The sequence below is a fragment of the Lepisma saccharinum genome, chromosome 22, assembly GCF_977018435.1.
Source record: "Lepisma saccharinum chromosome 22, izLepSacc3.1, whole genome shotgun sequence".
Lineage (NCBI taxonomy): Eukaryota > Metazoa > Arthropoda > Insecta > Zygentoma > Lepismatidae > Lepisma > Lepisma saccharinum.
Window position 1 is genome coordinate 10,485,156 of NC_139250.1, and position 20,217 is coordinate 10,505,372.

At 39.4% G+C, this 20,217-nt stretch overlaps 1 protein-coding gene across 1 annotated transcript in view; it reads right to left on the reverse strand.

Moving 5' to 3' along the window:
* The window catches only part of RhoGEF64C (Rho guanine nucleotide exchange factor at 64C), a 383,518-nt gene that overhangs the window by 23,258 nt on the left and 340,043 nt on the right, over positions 1-20,217 (reverse strand). The window contains exons 5-7 of the mRNA XM_083143975.1: positions 17,897-18,057; positions 16,472-16,835; positions 2,418-2,540 (exon numbers count right to left, since the gene is read on the reverse strand). Of these exons, the coding sequence (XP_083000101.1) occupies positions 2,418-2,540; positions 16,472-16,835; positions 17,897-18,057 (648 nt within the window). The remainder of the gene's footprint in view (positions 1-2,417; positions 2,541-16,471; positions 16,836-17,896; positions 18,058-20,217) is intronic.

Below are 20,217 nucleotides of genomic sequence, written 5' to 3' on the forward strand. Positions count from 1 at the left end.
ACTGATACAAAGCTTCCTAGGAGATGGTAACACCATTTATCCTGGTAGTTATACAGTCCTTCTTAGTTTGTTTTTTTAATGTGACGAACCAAGATTCTCTCGAACAAAAGTAGGCAAAAATACATTTGAGATGCATCAAAGGTGAATAAAATGGATCTAGAGTGAAGTGGGAAATAGGTAGAATCTATTAAACCCAGCTCTTATACACGAATTGTACCATGTACATCATTTTTCCAATGTGCAAGAGAACACATTCGCGATTTTTTTTAAAGGTTTTGCTGGCAACACTGGCTCGGTTCTTTTGCTGATTGAGCATCTAGGAAGATAGCTTCACACTCTGGCAAGGGCTGATTCGTGTGATGTTTAGGTGTCAGATTGTCCTTCTAAGATAGGAAAACCCCATTAATCAGCAAACCAACTTCAAAAAGCACAACCTATGCAGTGTGAGGTGTGAACCGTGAACCTGTCATCTCTTAGTTCGAGGAATACTGCGTCAGTTGTGCAGCATTGGCGAAACGGGAAATGCAATTGTACACACAACTGATTAAAGTTCTTTTGTCGATCCAAATCAGTTGATATGACTTTTTGTTTACGAATTAAAGCAACGATGCGTTTAACGTTAATATTTGTTGCTAATAGATGGAAGTTTATGAAACAATTCGCAGATTCTGATTAGATAGCTGCTTTCATACTGATCGTTTGATATGTATTTTAGGACATGAAATCAAGTAAAATGAACTCTTTGTTGCACCTTTCCGTAAGATTAGAACATTTATCCCCTTTTCATGCACTTTTCGATGCTTCAGCACATTTTCCTTCCTCTTCTTTCATGTTTTGTTAAAAAAAAAAATGGACAGAAAAATAAACGATTTTCACTCTTCTTGAGCAGATACATAAAATCCTATAGTCTCATTTTGTAGAGCAGAACGAGAGCTAAAGAATGGTATAATATAATCATTGCAGCCCCAATAGTTCACAAGATAATGTGGAAAAAACAGCGAGAAAAAACACAAACATCAACAAAATCTATTCAGCAGAACGACAGTTCTCTCTGCGGTCCGCGCGAATTATATTCCTATTCGGCAGAACGACAGTTCTCTCTGCGGTCCGCGCGAATTATATTCCTTTTTGCAAACATTTTTAGAACCTTTTTTCCCCTTTCCCGGCCATAATTTTGCACCTTAAAATCCATTCCGAAATTATGATATTAATTAGTTAATACAATAATCAATTTTCTTAAATTGAGATGAATGAAGAAGTTATTTGAAAAGAAAAGTATCGGTTTTTCAAAATTCACTAAAAACCGTGTGGTTACTGTAGGGAAGCAACTGACTAAATTAAGCTGGAACAGTGTTGTTTTGACATGCTTAAAAATGTCCAAAGTTACTGAAATCATATCCCAAAACAAAGTACTATAAAAATAGTGTTCAAAGATTTAAATTAAAAATAGTTAATTATGGAATGAAATCGTGAAATGAAAATATTATTTTATGTGAAAGTATAAATTCACCGCAGCGTCAAAATTCAATGAAAGATAAATAAAAGAGAATGATGCTTTGGATATGATTAAAAATTATTGCTTTGAAACGCAAAAATAATAGCTTGATATTGAACACATCCATTTTTGTAATTAAGCATAATGAATGTCGTACCAAAATGAAATGGTTCTTGGTTTTAACGTTCAACACATTCTGTTTATTGCTCTAAGTTAACAATACTAAGTATAACAATTAATTGTTAATTAAATTGTAAGTGTATAGGACACCTCTACCTCAGACAAAGGAACAAAAATCTATATTTTTAGAACTATGAAAACTTTGGGTTTAGCTAGATGTTAAAGGGCATTCATTTTGTGTCTCAAGCAATTTTAAAAAATGAAGGAGAAAAAACATAACTGAATTTTACGAGGGGCATAATATTAAAGTATTGATCAGTTGCATAAAATATGTTTTATTTGCAGGGTTTTTTCCAGAACTTTCCATCTTGGGGTGTAAGTTTGTATTTATGGGTGATAGAGTAAATTTATAGACAAAATGACCATAAATTGGGCATTTCTAAAAACAAATCATTCTGAATAGCGTAGCATGGGACCATCCAATGGGAAACTATTTGGATTGTGGTTGATGTTATCAGATGTGCCAAGGATTTTCGAAAAGTGTGTGTGTTGGGGGTGGTACGTACATATTATATATATATATAAATATATATTAGAAATAAGCCCTCTATTTGCCCATCATTTCCCTTCTTTGTTATACTTCTTTTAGGAGTACTGGAGGCTAAAGAGGGGGGTTATGACCCACACAAACCCTTCCCCGCCTTGGGCAGGCCACTGGATGTCAAGCAATTTAACGCCCCAGGGTGGCCTTGACAAAGTACAGCGAATGTAACTGAAAGAGGAATAAACATAAGATACTTACCATAAGGAACGAGTTGAGATTCATCCGCCTAAGCACCGAGTTCTCCATCTGCGAAACTCGAAGAAATATCCTCAGTAGCTCCTTCTCCTTTTCGAGATTGGCTAGCAGCATCGAAGCGGCACCCTGAAAGGAAATACCAATAGCTATCAATATAGGTCTCCCTTCATCGTCGAAATAATTTGTCACTGAAAATAAAGTTAAATTAACACTGAAAACAAAGCCTGGGGATGCTGTAGTTTAGATTTTCGGCACCTATATGATAATATCTCTTCACCCTGAATTACATTCTTGCAGACTAACGAGGCTCTGGCGTCTGGACTCTCAGCCAGTGTAAATCCTCCGCGAGGCTCGTGTTGTCTCATATCCACGTGTGCTATAATCCATTTCATTTTATCACCTTTCATCCTCATCTTGGCGAGATGAGAATGATGAGAAAAGAATGAGAAAGGGGAGACAAGGAGGAAGTGAAGTAGAAAACAAAGAGAAGAGAGTACGAGATGAGGAAAGAAAGAGAGAAGGAAAGAGATGGAAAAAATGAGAAATTGGATACAAGAGGGGAAAGAAAGAGAAGGGAAAAGAAAGAGAAGGGAAAGAAAGAGAAGAGGAAAAGAAAGAGAAGGGAAAAGCAAGAGAAGGGAAAAGCAAGAGAAGGGAAAAGCAAGAGAAGGGGAAGAGAAAGAGAAGGGAAAAGAATCAGATGGGAAAGAAAGAGAAGGGAACGAAAGATAAGAGAAAAGAATCAGAAGGGAAAGAAAGAGAATGGAAAAGAAAGAGAATGGAAAAGATAGAGAAGGGAAGAGAAAGACAAGGGAAAGAAAGAGAATGGAAAAGAAAGAGAAGGGACAAGCAAGAGAAGGGAAAAGAATCAGAAGGGAAAGAAAGAGAAGGGAAATGAATCAGAAGGGAAAGAAAGAGAAGGGAAAAGAATCAGAAGGGAAAGAAAGAGAAGGGAAAAGAATCAGAACGGAAAGAAAGAGAAGGGAAAATAAAGAGAATGGAAAAGAGAGAGAATGGAAAAGCAAGAGAAGGGAAAAGCAAGAGAAGGGGAAAAGAAATAGAAGAGAAAAGAAAGAGAAGGGAAAAGAATCAGAAGGGAAAGAAAGAGAAGGAAAAGAAAGAGAATGGAAAAGAAAGAAGGGAAAATAAAGAGAAGAGGAAAAGAAAGAAGGGAAAAGAATCAGAAGGGAAAGAAAGAGAAGGGAAAAGAATCAGAAGGGAAAGAAAGAGAAGGGAAAAGAAAGAAGGGATAAGAAAGAGAAGGGAAAAGAAAGAGAAGGGAAAAGAAGGTGGAAGTACAGAGAAATGGGGAAAGAAAGAAAAGAAATTGAAAAAGATAAATAAAGTAAACAAATAAATAAAAGAAGTAACGCAAGAAAGAGCAAAAGAAAGAGGCAGATTACAAAAGGGAAATATGGATGAGAAAAGAGCGACAGAATCTTTGTAGCCACTAATACAGAGACAGAGGCCATTTCAAAATATTTCTCCCACCGTTAAACCCTTGTCTGGCAACGCCGCCGACATGAAAAGACCAAAAATCCAAGCAGAAGCATCTCTGGAAAGTGTAGGAATATGTCGAAGAAGTGTTCGGAATAATTGGAACACTTTTTTTCACATTTAGGAGCGGTCCACATTTTCCCTTTCTACTGAACGATGGAAAGTTAAGATATCCAGTCCACCGCAGGCGGTGCGTGTTTCTCTCTTATGACGTACGACCCAGCAGCCTAATTAGTGGAAACAAAACACTGCACTGAGTATAAGATACGGCGCTGACTTGGCAACTATGAAAGTAATCTGGCGTGCAAGGAAAGAATTGACAATATCTGAGCAGTACAAGTGAGTATCATGATAAGAAGCGATAATCCACGAATGAAAGTTAACAAGTAAAAGGTAAGAAGAGAATTAAATCGATAAGAAACTAATAACAAATCACCGGAAATATGTGAGTCAAACAAGATGAACAAGTAAAGGTTTGTGAAGGTGAAGGTTTATGAAAACGAACGTTTACCGAGGCAAGAGAAGGCTGAAGGAGGTGTGAATGCAGAACTGTGGTCTCCACCGGTTCTAGCCCAACGTAAAATAGTATTTGCTAACCCAAACTCGTTAGATAAGAAAATTTCAGAATAGTATCGAGCACAAATGTAACTTTGGACCTAACTTTCGGGGGGAGGGGGATGAATCGGACTTCGAGCTTAACTTGAGGGGGATTCAGATTTAAAAAGTTTTCAAGCCATTAAAATATCATTCTGGACTATTTTCATAAATAACTGCTACATTTGCAAAATCATAAAAATTACTCGTTACTTCCATGACAGGGTGGCTACAAACAAGCAGAAATGAAATTCCCTGACTTTTCCAGGTTTTCCAGGACAAAATTTACATTTTTCCCTGACAATTACAAACTAAACTAAATCGATGTTTTTGCAAATAGAAATAATAAACTCACACAGATCCACGTATGGTTTTGTTAAGTACCAATATTATATTCTATGAAATTGACTTAATTTCTCCATTCGCTATGATTTGAATTCAAACTGCAAAATAGTGAATTTGGAAACTTATTACAATTCACAAGCTAGGGAAGGATTACGGAATTTTGTCATACGCAGTAAGTTTAAAATAAAATACGTGATTATTTTTAAAGTTAAGACTAAATGAGATAAGAGTGAAGAGTGATTGATTAAGAAATACAACTTGTAATTTATCAGTCTCCTTATACATTCTCGGTATTACCTATATGTTGATATTTCCACTGAGGTTTGGAACCCTCTGCTTGCAAGAACCATGAGTGCGGACTCATTTTTCAATGCATAAAGCTACTTCTCTCTTCTCTATAAAGCAAACAACTTAACTCTTGCATATAAGTGAAACAATTGAATCGAACAAAATAAAGTGTCATATTCCCTTACATTATCAATGGGATTTCTGCTTCAGTACAGTATATCCAAGTGAAGTACTGTGAAACTGACAACATGCAGTTATACCACTAATGCTGACGAAAAGGGTATGAAGGTATTAGAAATTTAACGCAAGGAATTTATAGAATTGCATTGTATAGGTACCTGATTTAGCTAACCACACATTAAAACAGGAACACTTTAATAATAAAAGCTTCTGAAAGTTCATATACGAGGGGCATCCTGAAAAAAGCTCCAATGGTGCCTATACGCAGCACTAGTGGTCGGAGAGCGACACACACACATGCAGGCAGGAAGAAGTGGCATGTAACTGTAATCTGGTACAGTTGCAATGCAACCGTTTTAGGACAGTTCTAGGTTAAACATTTCAGCTCTCATACAGTCTCCCACCGACTGCGATGTAGCCTACATTGCACGCTCAGGATTTGGCACAGAGCCACCAGCAATCGTGTGAGGTGTTCCGGATCCTAAAATTTTTCGGATCCGGATCCGGGATCCAGAACTTTCGGATCCGGATCAGTTTTGCCATCCCACATGCGCTTCTTTGGAAAGTAAGAAAGTGCTTATAACATATTGTTACCTGCTAATATACATATAATATACATACATACACATATATATATAGTGTGTGTACCCGCGTGCGCGATTTGTAATTAATTAATACACTTACAAGGGTGGTCTAAGTCTCCCCCTCCGATCTCCATGAAACTTGCCAGGTGTATAGAGCCCCCCCCCCCTCAAATGTCAAGATGAGGAGAAACTGAAGTGGGGATCTTACCCCGAAACCACGTAAATATGGCATAGGAAGAAACAGGGGGCAAAGGGCCTCTCTATACACCTGTCAAATTCCATGGAAATCGGAGGGGGACACAGGGGTCAGATGATCCCCACGTCAATTTCTACTCATCTTGATATTTGAGGCGGGTTTTGCCCCCTCAAACAGTTTTTTAGCCGAAACAAAAAAAACACGTATTTCTTCCATTGGGCCCTACTATACACCTGCCAAGTTTCATGGAAATCGGAGGGGGACACACAGGTCAAATGCACACTTAAATTTGTCCTCATATTGACATTTGAGGGGGGGGTTGCCCCCTAAAACAGTTTTTTAGGCGAAACAAAAAAAGCACGTATTTCTTCATTTGGGCCCGTTTATACACATACCTGCCAATTATCATGGAAATCGGAGGGGACACTTAGATAACCTCCCTTGTTAGTCTTACACTTTGTAATTATATAACACTGCATATATTATAATGTTTTATTTTAATTTGTAAAACTGTAACTGTAGAACAATTGTATAATTTTTGTATAACATTTCTATCTTGTTATATGTGATAAAGTTTTCATCCTGGAATTGAATGTCTCACATTTATGTATGTTTTCATTTCCAATACATTCGAATGAATACATATTCGTTTCAATGGCATTTACAAAATCACCTCTGACATTTTATGTTAAACAAGTAAGATTATTTTTGTGCACGACTGTGTTAGCCGATGCGTAGCAAAGTATTTTAGGAACAACACTTGAAAAAATTCTTGTAGGACTAACTAATGAAAAATTTCTTTGTAATCGAAGATCATAATACCTTTTAAGGTGTGGTAATATTATAATGGGATTGAGATACGAAACTCTCGGATCCCGATCCAGATCCGGAACTTTCGGATCCGGATCCAGATCCGAAACTTTCAAACCCAGATCCGGATCCGGAATTTTCGGATTCGGATCCAGATCCGTAACTTTTGGATCCGGATTTTTCGGATCCGGATCCGTTTGGCCATCCCTAGTTTCTGGCAGGACAAGGATTTGACAGCTACACTGCGGTAGAGATAGTTCCAGTCTTTGCTGTCAGACACATATACCGTGCGTCCATTTCGATCTGCAGCCGAGAGATCGGGAGAAGCGTGGCGGGCGGCACTGACGGAGATGCCGACATTTGCGGCCTGAAATGCCCGCTTATTTTTATGGACATATGCAGACATTTATATAAATATTACAAAACGAGCACTAACCTGTGTTATAAGAGTATGGTTTTAATTTTAGTAGCTTAGTGACTGTATGTGCCGATGATTCTGACACGCCCACCTCTTGTGAAACACGGCGTAGAGGTTTGTTTGGAGAACGTTCTAACGCTGCACCAATATCATCGAGTTTTGCTTCGGTTAGAATCCGTCGTTTTTGCTTAGGTGTTTTAAAATTTAACGATACAGTTTCTCGTAATTTAAGGACAAGATGTCTAACCGTATCTCTGTGTGGAGTTGAAACGCATGGGAATTTCTGTACAAATTACCTACACACGTCTCGACACGAGTTTGTTTTCACGTAGGTACGTGTCATACATAAAAAAATCTTTGTTCTAACGTGAATCTTGCGGCTGGCATTCCAATCGTCTCACTGACACGTCACACATACACACTACAATAACACAAACAAGTAACTGCAAGTAACCAAGAATAACACTCTTGCGCACAGTACGAAATTAACACGCTCTTGGTTTACATTGCTCGCCACTATATTTACAACTCTGTCTTCATCTAGTCGCAAAGGAACAAAAAACTCGAGCTCGGAGATTTCGGATTGCAAGGAAGCTCACGAACACTATTGACTTTTAACGGTTTCTTCTACAGCGTAATCTTGATACAGTGTTGCACATTCAAAACCTCCAAACGATCCCCATCGGCACAAAACTCTTTCAAGGATATAAACTTAAGCAGGACGTTACTGGTCAAAACTATGATTAAAATGTTTTATTATCTGTGGCTCTTAACATCGTTTCTAAAGCGTATTTTTTTGTGTATATAAGAGCAGAACTTGGATGAATTACAGAAGAACTTTTGCGTGTTATAACACAGGTTAGTGATCGTTTTGCAATATTTATATAAATGTCTGCATATGTCTATAAAAATAAGCGGGCATTACAGGCCGCAAATGTCGGCATCTCCGTCAGCGCCGCCCGCCACGCTTCTCCCGATCTCTCGGCTGCAGATCGAAATGAACGCACGGTAATATGGGCATACAAAATTTAGTGCCATGCTACGACAAATGCCAGAACAACGGTGGTGATTATGCCGAAAATTAGGTTAGGACTCACTGTTACTAATGCAATAAATTACAACTGATATTCTTGTTTTATTTATGCCTAATAGGTAGGGACCTTGATATTTTGTTATTATTTTTAAAATTGGTGTATTTTCTTATTTTTTATTTTCTACTATATATTGTTATTTTTCCCAAAATCACATTTTCATTTTAACGCATTTTCTGGCAAATATCTGAAATTATACCTTCATGGTGTTTTTAAACTACTGTTTCAAATTGTAAGTCACATGGCCTACGCCTCTTCGTGAGAGTTTGATATCTTGAAAGTTCTTTTGGGAAAGTTATTTTCCATACCCCTTTTTTAATTTTAAGGTAAGGATTTTAGATAATTGAATTTTCTCCGTATATACTGAAGAGTGCATAATGACCATAAGTGGCGACGCACCCAAAAAATTAAAATCAATCAATCTCACATGGCAGATACCGATATATTATGGCACCAAAAATTGGCATTATCTTTTTTTGACTTGTTAGTGTTACGTTTCCCAAAATTCGTGTTTTTGTTTTATAACATTTATCTGCCAAATATACCGACACTTAATACTCCATTGTGCTTTTAAACTATTATTTAAAATAGTCAACTATCGGACGGCGCCACCCGCTCTTATCCCCTCCATCTGTTGACAAGTCCCCTTACTACTCTCATATGGACAACAAAAAACGATAATTCAATGCATTTTCCACGTAATATTTAGAGGCTTAACCTTTGCTCCCCCGATGATACCATATGGTATCATCAGAGTAAGGTCGTACTCGCCCGATGATACTATATGGTATCATGGTGCTGATTACGAAATTAATGTGCTTTTTGGACCTTCATACTCTTAAGTTTGGGTGGAAACTCTGACACAGGTCTGGAGCAAGTATGGGAAATTCATATTGATGACCAACCTCCCCCCTCTCCCCGCAACATATCCATGCCTCATTTCCGAACAGAGTTTCACATTTTGGCTCATTATTCATGAAACATGTTTCAATCTCATTGGAAACGTCCATTCTTTGAAGAGAATACTAAGGTTTGCGACTTCTCCCCAAAATAGCGGGAGAAGACGGGGCAAACTCCAGATTTTTATGTTTTCTTCATTGAAATTCGGTGGTCGCGCCCTCAAACCACCCTTCCTCGGTTCGGCGTTCTGAATTATACACGGTTGCATGCTATGATGTTTTAGCTGCAAAACAAAACTTATCCGAAGTAGATTGCTCCCATAGTGCATAGTGGCCGAGTTATAACAAGTTTCTTCCAAAAATGCTAATTACCTATTTTTATTTTTCGTAAAAAAAAAATCACATTTTGGCTTATTATTCAACTTGTATGGCACCCAAGAACATGAAACATGTTACGTTCTCTTGCGAAATGTCCATTATTTGAGAAGAATACTAAATTTCGCGCCCTCTCCCCAAAATAGCGGGGGAAGAAGGCGCAAACTCCAGATTTTTATGTTTTTCCATTGAAATTCGGGGTCGTGCCCCCAAGCCCCCGTTCCCAAGTCCGGCGTTCTGAATTGTACACGGTTGCATGCTCTGATGTTTTAGCTGCAAAACAAAACTTATCCGAAGTAGATTGCTCCCATAGTGCCCGAGTTATAACAATTTTCCTTCAAAAATGCAAATTACATATTTTTCGTAAAAAAAACAAAACATATTGGATTATTATTCAATTTGTATGGCACCGAAGAACATGAAACGTGTTTCATTCTCTTGAGAAATGTCCATTCTTTGAAAAGAATACTAAAGTTCGCGCCATCTCCCCAAAATAGCAGGAGAAGAGGGGACAAACTCCAGATTTTTATGGTTTTTCTCTTTGAAATTCGGGGGTCGCGCCCCCAAGCCCCTCTTCCTCGGTCCGGCGTTCTGAATTGTACACGGTTGCATGCTCGGATGTTCTAGCAGTAAAACAAAACTTATCCGAAGTACACTGCTTTCATACTGCCAGAGTTATAACAATTTATATCCAAAAATGCAAATTACCTATTTTTCGTAAAAAATATAATCACATTTTGGCTTATTATTGAACTTGTATGGCACCCAAGAACATGAAACATATTACGTGCTCTTGCGAAATGTCTATTCTTTGAGAAGAATACTAAATTTCGCGCCCTCTCCCCAAAATAGCGGGGAAAGAAGGGGCAAACTCCAGATTTTTATGTTTTTTTCCATTGAAATTCGATGTCGCGCCCCCAAACCCCCTTCCTCGGTTCGGCGTTCTGAATTATACACGGTTGCATGCTCTGATGTTTTAGCTTCAAAACAAAACTTATCCGAAGTAGATTGCTCCCATTGTGCCCGAGTTATAACAATTTTCCTTCAAAAATGCAAATTACCTATTTTTCGTAAAAAAAAAAATAATCACATTTTGGATTATTATTCAACTTGTATGGCACCCAAGAACACGAAACATGTTTCATTCTCTTGAGAAATGTCCATTCTTTGAAAAGAATACTAAAGTTCGCGCCTTCTCCCCAAAATAGCGGGAGAAGAGGAGCAAACTCCACATTTTTGTTTTTTTCCATTGAAATTCGGGGGAGCCCCCCCCCCCTTCCTCGGTTCGGTGTTGTGAATTGTACACGGTTGCATGCTCTGATGTTTTAGCTGCAAAACAAAACTTATCCGAAGTAGATTGCTCACATAGTGCCCGAGTTATAACAATTTTCCTCCAAAGAGTGTTCGAATTTAAAATTCCCGCCGAGAAGCTCGGGCGAGAGAAATTTATCTCTCTCTCTCTCTCTCTCACTCACTCACTCACTCACTCACTCACTCTCTCTCTCTGGTTGTGTTGCGCATAAAAGATGCCTAAAAGTTCAGGCCGAAACTTACGAACGACATATCCTGTTCCCGTGCAGAGTTCCATAACGATATCTTTAAATAAATAAAAAAAAAAATTTAAAAAAGTCAATGAAGACGAAATTCCCTGACATTTCCCTGACTTTTTTTCACACCTCAAATTCCCTGACTTTTCCCGGTTTTCCAGGTTTTCCAGGTCTGTCGCCACCCTGCATGAAAATAACGAAAGTACCATTAACATGTGAATTTCCATAAACCTGAAAATTTTGAGAGGGCAAGTGCCCCCCTTGCCACCGCCAAGCTACGTCTATGATTTCGAGTAAGAATCACAGAGAAAGAGGGGGATAAAGACAAAGTGATACGAGGTAGAGAACGAAAGGAAGAGGGAAGCAAAAAGAAAGAAAATTGGAAACAGAGGAAGAAAAATAGAATGATAGAGAGGAACAAAGGGAGAAGAAAAGCGGTAGAGGAAGAAGAAAACAAATCGTGAAACAGAGGAATAAAAGAGAGGAACAAAGGGAGAAGGAAAGCGGTAGAGGAAGAAGAAAACAAATCGTGAAACAGAGGAATAAAAGACAGGAACAAAGGGAGAAGGAAACTGTAGAAGAAGAAGAAAACAAAGATCGTGAAACAGAGGAATAAAAGACAGGAACAAAGGGAGAAGGAAGGCGGTAGAGGAAGAAGAAAAAAGATCGTGAAACAGAGGAATAAAAGAGAGGAACAAATGGAGAAGGAAGGCGGTAGAGGAAGAAGAAAACAAAAATCGTGAAACAGAGGAATAAAAGAGAGGAACAAAGGGAGAAGGAAAGCGGTAGAGGAAGAAGAAAACAAATCGTGAAACAGAGGAATAAAAGAGAGGAACAAAGGGAGAAGGAAGGCGGTAGAGGAAGAAGAAAACAAAAATCGTGAAACAGAGTAATAAAAGAGAGGAACAAAGGGAGAAGGAAAGCGGTAGAGGAAGAAGAAAACAAATCGTGAAACAGAGGAATAAAAGAGAGGAACAAAGGGAGAAGGAAACTGTAGAAGAAGAAGAAAACAAAAATCGTGAAACAGAGTAATAAAAGACAGGAACAAAGGGAGAAGGAAGGCGGTAGAGGAAGAAGAAAAAAGATCGTGAAACAGAGGAATAAAAGAGAGGAACAAATGGAGAAGGAAGGCGGTAGAGGAAGAAGAAAACAAAAAATCGTGAAACAGAGGAATAAAAGAGAGGAACAAAGGGAGAAGGAAAGCGGTAGAGGAAGATGAAAACGAAGATCATGAAACAGAGGAATAAAGAGAGAGAAGAACAGAAGGAAAAGAATGGGATGAATAAAGAGTAAAACGGATAGACGAAGAAAGAGAGAAAGATCAAGAAACTGAGGAAGAAAAGAAACAGAGAAAACTGGTAGAAAGAGGACCTTAGAACTAAGAAGAGACACGAGAAAATATTTCGCCGAACTTTGAGCCCACACTGAAAAAAAATCTTTGCTACACCACTTGGCTACATTTTCCCACCATGATAAGCAAAAAGACAAGCACTTATACCGTTGTCTCTTATTTCTCCTACTTTTAAGCACGGAATATGAATTTGCTTATTTCAGGTGAGTTTTCATCTTCAATCCCGTTAAGGTATAAACAAAAGGTTCCTTTCTGACTCAAAAAGTCCGACGGCACAAACCATAAGCAACAGTGTTGCCATCTCTGCATGCAATTTGTAGCTAATATTTTGATCTTCTACCTTACGAAATTTGAAACAAGGCACTGTCTTACAAATCCATCTTGAACTGGAGGAAATTGATTACTAGACAATTAGAGTTTTTTACACGCGAAAAAAATGTGTTAATAAGAAAGTCGTGGGGAGAAAATTGCAAATTTCTCAGGTTTAGTTTTTCCTTGAATAACAAGATGCACATTTTTAATTACTCAATACAATGATTACCTATATTCGGTATGGTTCGAGCCAAAAAGCTGATTATACTTTTTCTATGAAAAATGGCGGATTCAATATGGCCGCCCGGTCAATGTGGTTTGGGGTTTATGTTTTGAGTCCACTTTATTCACACAAGGCTGATTGGGCATGGACCTACAGTTTAAAGTAGGATTCGAGCAACTAAGTGGGGTGTAAGGATTGACTCTTTTCTCAAGTTACCCAATTATCAACCTCCCTTGCAAGTGGTACACTTGGACTGCATTTTGCAGGCTTGCAAGGCTCTGGCGTCGTCTGGACTACCAGTATAATCCTTTATGAAGCTCGGGGTGTGTTCTGCCCGTGTGTGCTTGTGATTGACCCTTCATACATCACCATTCATCTTCATCTCTGCGATTAGCATAAGTGGCAGAAAAGCGAAATAAAATAAATCAATCAGTCCGAACCACTTCACCGGGTATTGAACCCGTGAACCCTACATTATAAGACAACGAAATGCTTCTGGAGCCTGATACTGATCACGTTACCTCCAGTATGGCCGAACTCGAGATTGCAAAGAGCCTCTACATCATTCTGGTCATTGGGCACGAAAAGGTACAATTTTCGTAACAACAGACAATTTGCCTGTACTGGCAACACTGACTAGTATAACCCTTTGCTAGCGTTTCTCCGATTTGCAGATCTTTCTCCCATCCAGGAAGACTGCGAGAATTATGAGCTGGTTACATGCATGCATTCCTGCATGCGATCTCCAGTAGCTTTCACGTACACAGACACTCTCCCCCCACCTCCCTCATACATGTATCTACTACGTCATCGATGCACGTAGGCCTACATGTGAAATGGCGGGTTTGTAGGATACCGTTAAGATCGGTAGCCATTGACCTCCATCATTGCGAGGTAGCAGATTGAAAGAGATCCAGACACTGAAGATTTTATTGTGTGGCGTCATCTAGAACGAAGAGGGGCTTTGCCAGTGCTCCACTTACGTGTGAACAGAACATGCGGTTTGGTTATACATAAAAGGGGGAATCCCGGAAAATGCTCTCCTCCACCCGCACACATTCGGAGTTATGCGCTGTTGTCCCGTTCATTAAATTGCAAAATATTTACCAGATTCGCCCGTTCATCTTTGTTCCTTATTCTTAATTTGAATTTTTTATGATATATAGATGTGATATTAACCAGACCAGAATAATCATTGGTTTATATATAATAGTGTAAGTATGGTTAAAATGTTACTGTGTTAAATCTATAACTATTCATTTTAGGATCTTAAATTTAGAGAGAAAGGTTAGTAATTTACATTTGTATATGTATATTAATATTCTTTTACTTTGCACTGCCACCTACTTTTCTTTTCTGAAACTTCCGTAGTGCACCTCTTATACACTTACCTTTGTAGAAGGCAGGAAATACGAAAGAATGCGATTACTTCAGCAAAATGCATTTCCAGCTACAGGAGGGGTAAAACTGAGGGAGGAGTCTGGTTTTGGAGGATGCAAGTTCGGTCTTGGACTGAACAGTCTGTATTTGGCTTGAAAGGTGAACGTTGTTTGGGGAGTTATAAGGAGAGGGGCGAGAAGTTCAGGAGAAGTTAAGAGACAGTGTGGGAGTGTGTGTGAGACTCAACTTTGGAACAGTTATTGATCATCTCTTCAGACACGAGACAGTTAATTCCTTTTCTCTCTCATGCTAACCTTGCCGATGAAGTCTTTAGGTCATTAATCTAAATGTGTGAGTTGCCATTCATTTAAGAGAACTTTTAATATGTGCAATTTTATACTCACCCTATGTATTATATATATATATATATATATATATATATATATATATATAAAATGCTTGTTTATGCTTTTCTTGTATTGAGTTTTATATTTAGATGTATATGCTATTCTTGTATTATGTCTTATATTTGTATGTTTATACTATTCTTGTATTAGGTATGTCTAATATTTGTATGTTTATACTATTCTTGTATTATGTTTTATATTTGTATGTTTATACTATTCTTGTATTATGTCTTATATTTGTATGTTTATACTATTCTTGTATTAGGTATGTCTAATCTAATATTTGTATGTTTATACTATTCTTGTATTAGCAATGACGACATCTATTGCATTATTGTAATGCTTAATGATGAATAAACATATTGATTAACATTTATCTAGGTACCTCTCCAGATGAAGCTAAAGCATTAGCGAGCTAACATAACCCCCTATCTTCGATCCTTACACCCCTAAGGGAGTTGTACTCTTCTTTCTTCCCACCTCATGTTATTGTTTCCAATATGAAATATCTGGTTTGTAATAACTATTTTTAAAAGCAAATAACAACGCTTATGTAATCAAAATTAAGGTTTTGGCGCTATTGGCGCCCCGCCGAGGATCGCCCCTAGTTGGATATACTTAAAGATTCTATACAGTTGATGATCTAACATGCAATCATATGTCTGTAATGTTTGCTATTAAAGTTATAAACATACTAACTGCCTGCTGTGAAGTTGCGTTCTTGGACTTAAATGATGTTTCCAAAACAGCCTGGAATTATGATGGCTGAGTAAACATTAATTGAAGAAGACTTAGGTGGGCAGGCCATGTGGCACGAATGTGAGAGGAAACAAGAGTTTACAGGATTCTTGTCGGAAAATCTGATGGTAAGAGACATGAGCATATATATAGTTCACGTAAGAGGAAGGGGGGTCAATTTTTGGTATGATTAGGATTGCTTTAAGTGAAAATCCAGGGCACTGCTGACCGGAAGCTTGTTGGGGAGCGGGGGAAAGGTGTGGGTAGTCACGGCCACTCTACTTACTATTGATACTTTTCTGTTCATCTTGTGTCAAACAACTTGAGAATGTTACGATGTTTACCTGGTTTTCTTGTACTGCGGTTTTAAAAACAAAATTCCTTTAAGAAAACTCGACGGAAGAAAATTATAACTAATTTGACAGTCCCGATGCAGTTTCTTATCGCAGATATTCCGAAACTTTGAGGAAATTGCAGACATTTGGTCTGCAGTGCCATCTGGTGAGTGAAATCACGTTATTTTCTTCTCATCCATATCTCGTCCTATACGTCTCGAATTTGGGAAAATGAAATAAGTCCGAAGAAATGTTTATGAACAAGCGGATAGAACACGTAATCTGGTAATTTTACTGAACCAAAAGGGGAGGGATTGAACCCCCCTTAAATAAGACCATGGAAGAGACCTGTAGGAAGGCCAGGACGAAGATGGAGGAACACAGTTGAGATGGACCTAGGTCTTGCCTGGGATAGGGACAGATGCTGCAGCCATTAACATTCGGGTTTAAGACGGCTAGAGAGTTAGAGTAAAAGTATAGGACTCACCTGTCTCGTACAGTAGGACTCGAAGGCATGCAACATGGCGGCCGCTTCCAGGAACAGCTTCCCCATGTTGACGGTAAGAAGATCCTCGTCTCCCTGGTCCAGAGCAATCTCCAAAGCATCCTTGAGCTTCTCCGTGAGGTGGTCGTTTATCTCGATGAGCTCCTCCACGTTGAGGAAGATGGCGGCCAGCTGGTCGGGGGTGAGAAGCCCTGCCACCAACATGGGACGGTAGAACTCCTCGACGATGATGTGGAGGTCGCGGCCGTACTTGATTTCAGTCTCCACGATCTCCGTTATGATCTCTTTCCTCTCTGCTCTCTTCTTTCCGCACTTCCGGCACACCAGAGGAGCGTACATTAACCCGCTGGAAAGACACGAAGACAACAGTGAGCAAAAGGGGGCAAATATGGCAGGAGACGTGTACCTCCTCCTCGGGAAATTGGCATTGTTCATTTCAAGTTACAAAGAATTGGAAAGCTTGTTATTTTTTATTGTGCTGTCATTTTAACGCAGCGCTAGACTGGTCTGCTGATGATGATCCGAAAATAGAGACAGAGAGAGAGAGAAGATAGAAGCCTTTCTCTTCTTCTCCTTCATTTATCTCTATTTTTTATATAATTTCTCTTTGTATTCTCTCTCTGCCCTCTCTCATCTCCTTCTCTTCTTCCTCCTCTTTCTCTCTCTCCTCTTCCCTTCCCCTCCCTGCTCCCCCCTCTCCCTCTAAGAGGGAGGGAGAGAAAGAGATATGTCTCCCTCTTTCCCTCTCCCCTCTTTCTCTCTCCCCTTTTTCCTCTCTCTTTCTATCCCATTTTTCTCTCTTTTTCCTCCCTCTTTATCTCTCTCCCCTCTTGCTCTCTCACCTTTTTCCTCCCTCTTTCTCTCTTTTTTAGAGTGGGAGCAGAAAGTGCAAGGAAAGAAGAGAGAGAAAGAGGAGGGAGAAGAGATAGAGACAGAGAGAGATGGAGGGAAAAAGAGGAGAGAGAAAGAGGGAAGACAGAGGGAGAGAGAGAAATAGAGGAAGAAAGAAAGAAAAAGAGACACATCTCTTAGAGAGAGAGAGAGAGAGAGAGAGAAGATAGATGGCCTTTCTCTTCTTATTATTATTTATCTATCTAATTTCTCTGCGTTCTCTCTCACACACTTTCTCTCTCTACCCTCTCTCTTATCTTTTTCTTATCTCCTATTGCTAGCTCTCTTCTCTTTCCTTCTTTTTCTCTTTCTGTCTCCAATCTTCCCATTTCTCTTTCGCCTTATCTCTCTCTCTGTCCACCTCTCTAGGAAGATAGAGAGAGAAATGACAGAGAATAGAGAGAAAAAGGGATGGGGGCAGAGGAAAGACAAACTTGAAGGAAAGTCAAGGAAGCAACATTCGCAACCTTGAACGCAATCAACCAAGCACCGTACTGAAACTCTTTAAACCCTTACCTTTCCGTGACTTGGGTCTCAACCGGCTGGTCGCAGTCCTCGCAAAGGTGGTCCTCCTTGGTGACGCTCCTCGGTTGCTGCCACTTGCTCCTGCTGGACTTGCTGGTCTCCGATCCCACCCCAGAGTCGTTTCTCTCCACCTCCACTGAGCTGCGGCGCACCTGAAGAACAAAGAGTCGACAATGAGAAGTCTGCACTCCACCAAACTGAGAATTGTTCATATTGGGAGGTGTAGGTATTTAGGGCGGTGTAACGGTGTATTAAGACCCGAAATTACTGGGCTTTTGTCAAAAAAATTAGGGAGGTCTTGCGGATATGTCTTCCAAAAATAAAAAATCATATACGCAGTGTGTGTGTGTGTGTGTGTGTGTGTGTGTGTGTGTGTGTGTGTGTGTGTGTGTGTGTGTGTGTGTGTGTGTGTGTGTGTGTGTGTGAACACTTCTTTGAAGAGATTGATTGATTGATTGATTTTGATTATTATACGTTGCTTTTTCTGTCACTTTTGGCTAATCGCGAAGATGAGGATAAGTGATGATATGATGAAGGGACCCCTGGCTTCGTAGCGCGGTTATAACCACACCGCCACGGAGGTCGGCTGGAGAGGAGGGGAAGAAAGGGAGAGAGACGAGGGGGAGTTGTTCACTTTTCATTCCCTCATTCCCCTCTTCGCTTTTCCTCTATTTCCGTTCTCTTTCTTCATATCTTTCTCACCTTTTCATTCCCTAGTTACTCTTCTTCCCATTCTTTTTTCGCAATCTTCTCGTTCCCTCTTTCCTCTCCCCATCTGTCCCTGCTTCTCCCTCTTTCCTCATTTCCCTGTTTTTCTCTTGTCTCTCCTCTCTCTCGCCGACCTCCGTGGTGGAGTGGTTAGCACAGCGCGCTGTGGTTCGTGGTTCTTTGCGAGTGTTCCTTCATAAATGTCATCATATCATCGTCGCGATTAGCCAAATGTGGCAGGAAAGCGACGATAAATAACAAAAATACGAGGGTCGGTTATAAAGTCTTTACTATCGTAGTGAAAGACAAGACTGCCAGCACCGTAATCCTGCGGAACGCTGCTGGAGTGTCCAAGATGGCACTCCCAGTGGAGACAGTGGAAGTTCGCGAAGGGACGTTTCTGCGGAATTGTTGCAGATGTGCCAGGCTAATCCTGACAACCTTTTTCATAGACGAGTGTTGGGTATACCACTACGGCAAACAGTGGGAGCACACGGCGTCGCCACCTCCAATTGACACCAGCACAATTTCATCACCACGATAATAAAGACTTTATGACCAGCCCTCGTATATATAAAAAAAATTAAATCAAATAAACCTACAGCATTAAGTATCTTACCCTTCGTGTTTTAGAAAAAAATGTGTGTGAACAAACTGATCTGATTGGAGTGATATAATTTAATTGTGAAGTAACAGTTGTAAATGTAAACAAAAACAGGTGTAGTATCTATTCAACAACCACGTCTATACAATAAACACTAGCATTAATTGTCCAACAAACGTAACAAGACCTGTTTCGTCATCCACATTTGCGTAATTCCGGAAAATCTAGAACAGAATCACCACGACATCACGTGGTTAAGTATGCAAAAGAAGCACGATCTCTGCTAATGGTACATCACTCATTGTCAAGTCCTGTTTCTTATCCTTAGGCACGGGTATAAAGAGTGTTGTGCGAATGCAGATATTGCAATAGCGCAACTCGTGCGTATGCCTTGTTAAGATATGGTTCACCATGCCTTTTTGTAATAATGAATCACGTGGTTAAGACGGTATATTTGTTGTTCCATTTCGGAGATCGTTTTAAAAAGTAATCTCGCATTTTTCTTATCTATTCGCGCTGTTAAGTTTCGCATAATAACCTCATTCGCGTATGCTAATTCGGAAATTATATTTGGCTTCATAGTATGCTGACCGCTTCACCGCGGAAATGGGCTAAGCTCTTCGTTGTTGCTATTGTTTGGTTATTTCCTGACTCATGGTCATATAGACTTTTACGTAGCACTATTATAGAATATATGAGTAGTTGTATTTGTGGTGGGATAAACTCAAGAAAGTATGAACCCCCCTCAAGCAGATTTGCTATACTTAAAACTATCTTAACATGAGCATATGAGCTTTTTGCTCAAGTGTGAAACCCCCGTATAATCCAAGATTTTTGTGAAAAAGCCCTCATGGATTCCATGAGAAAGTATGACCCCCTCAGATTGATGAGGCTACACTTATAAAAGCTACTTCTGTGAGATTGTTATCCATAAATTTGTTAAAAATATGCCCCTCTTGTGGCCATACTTAAAACTAGGCTATCCACACACATACACATG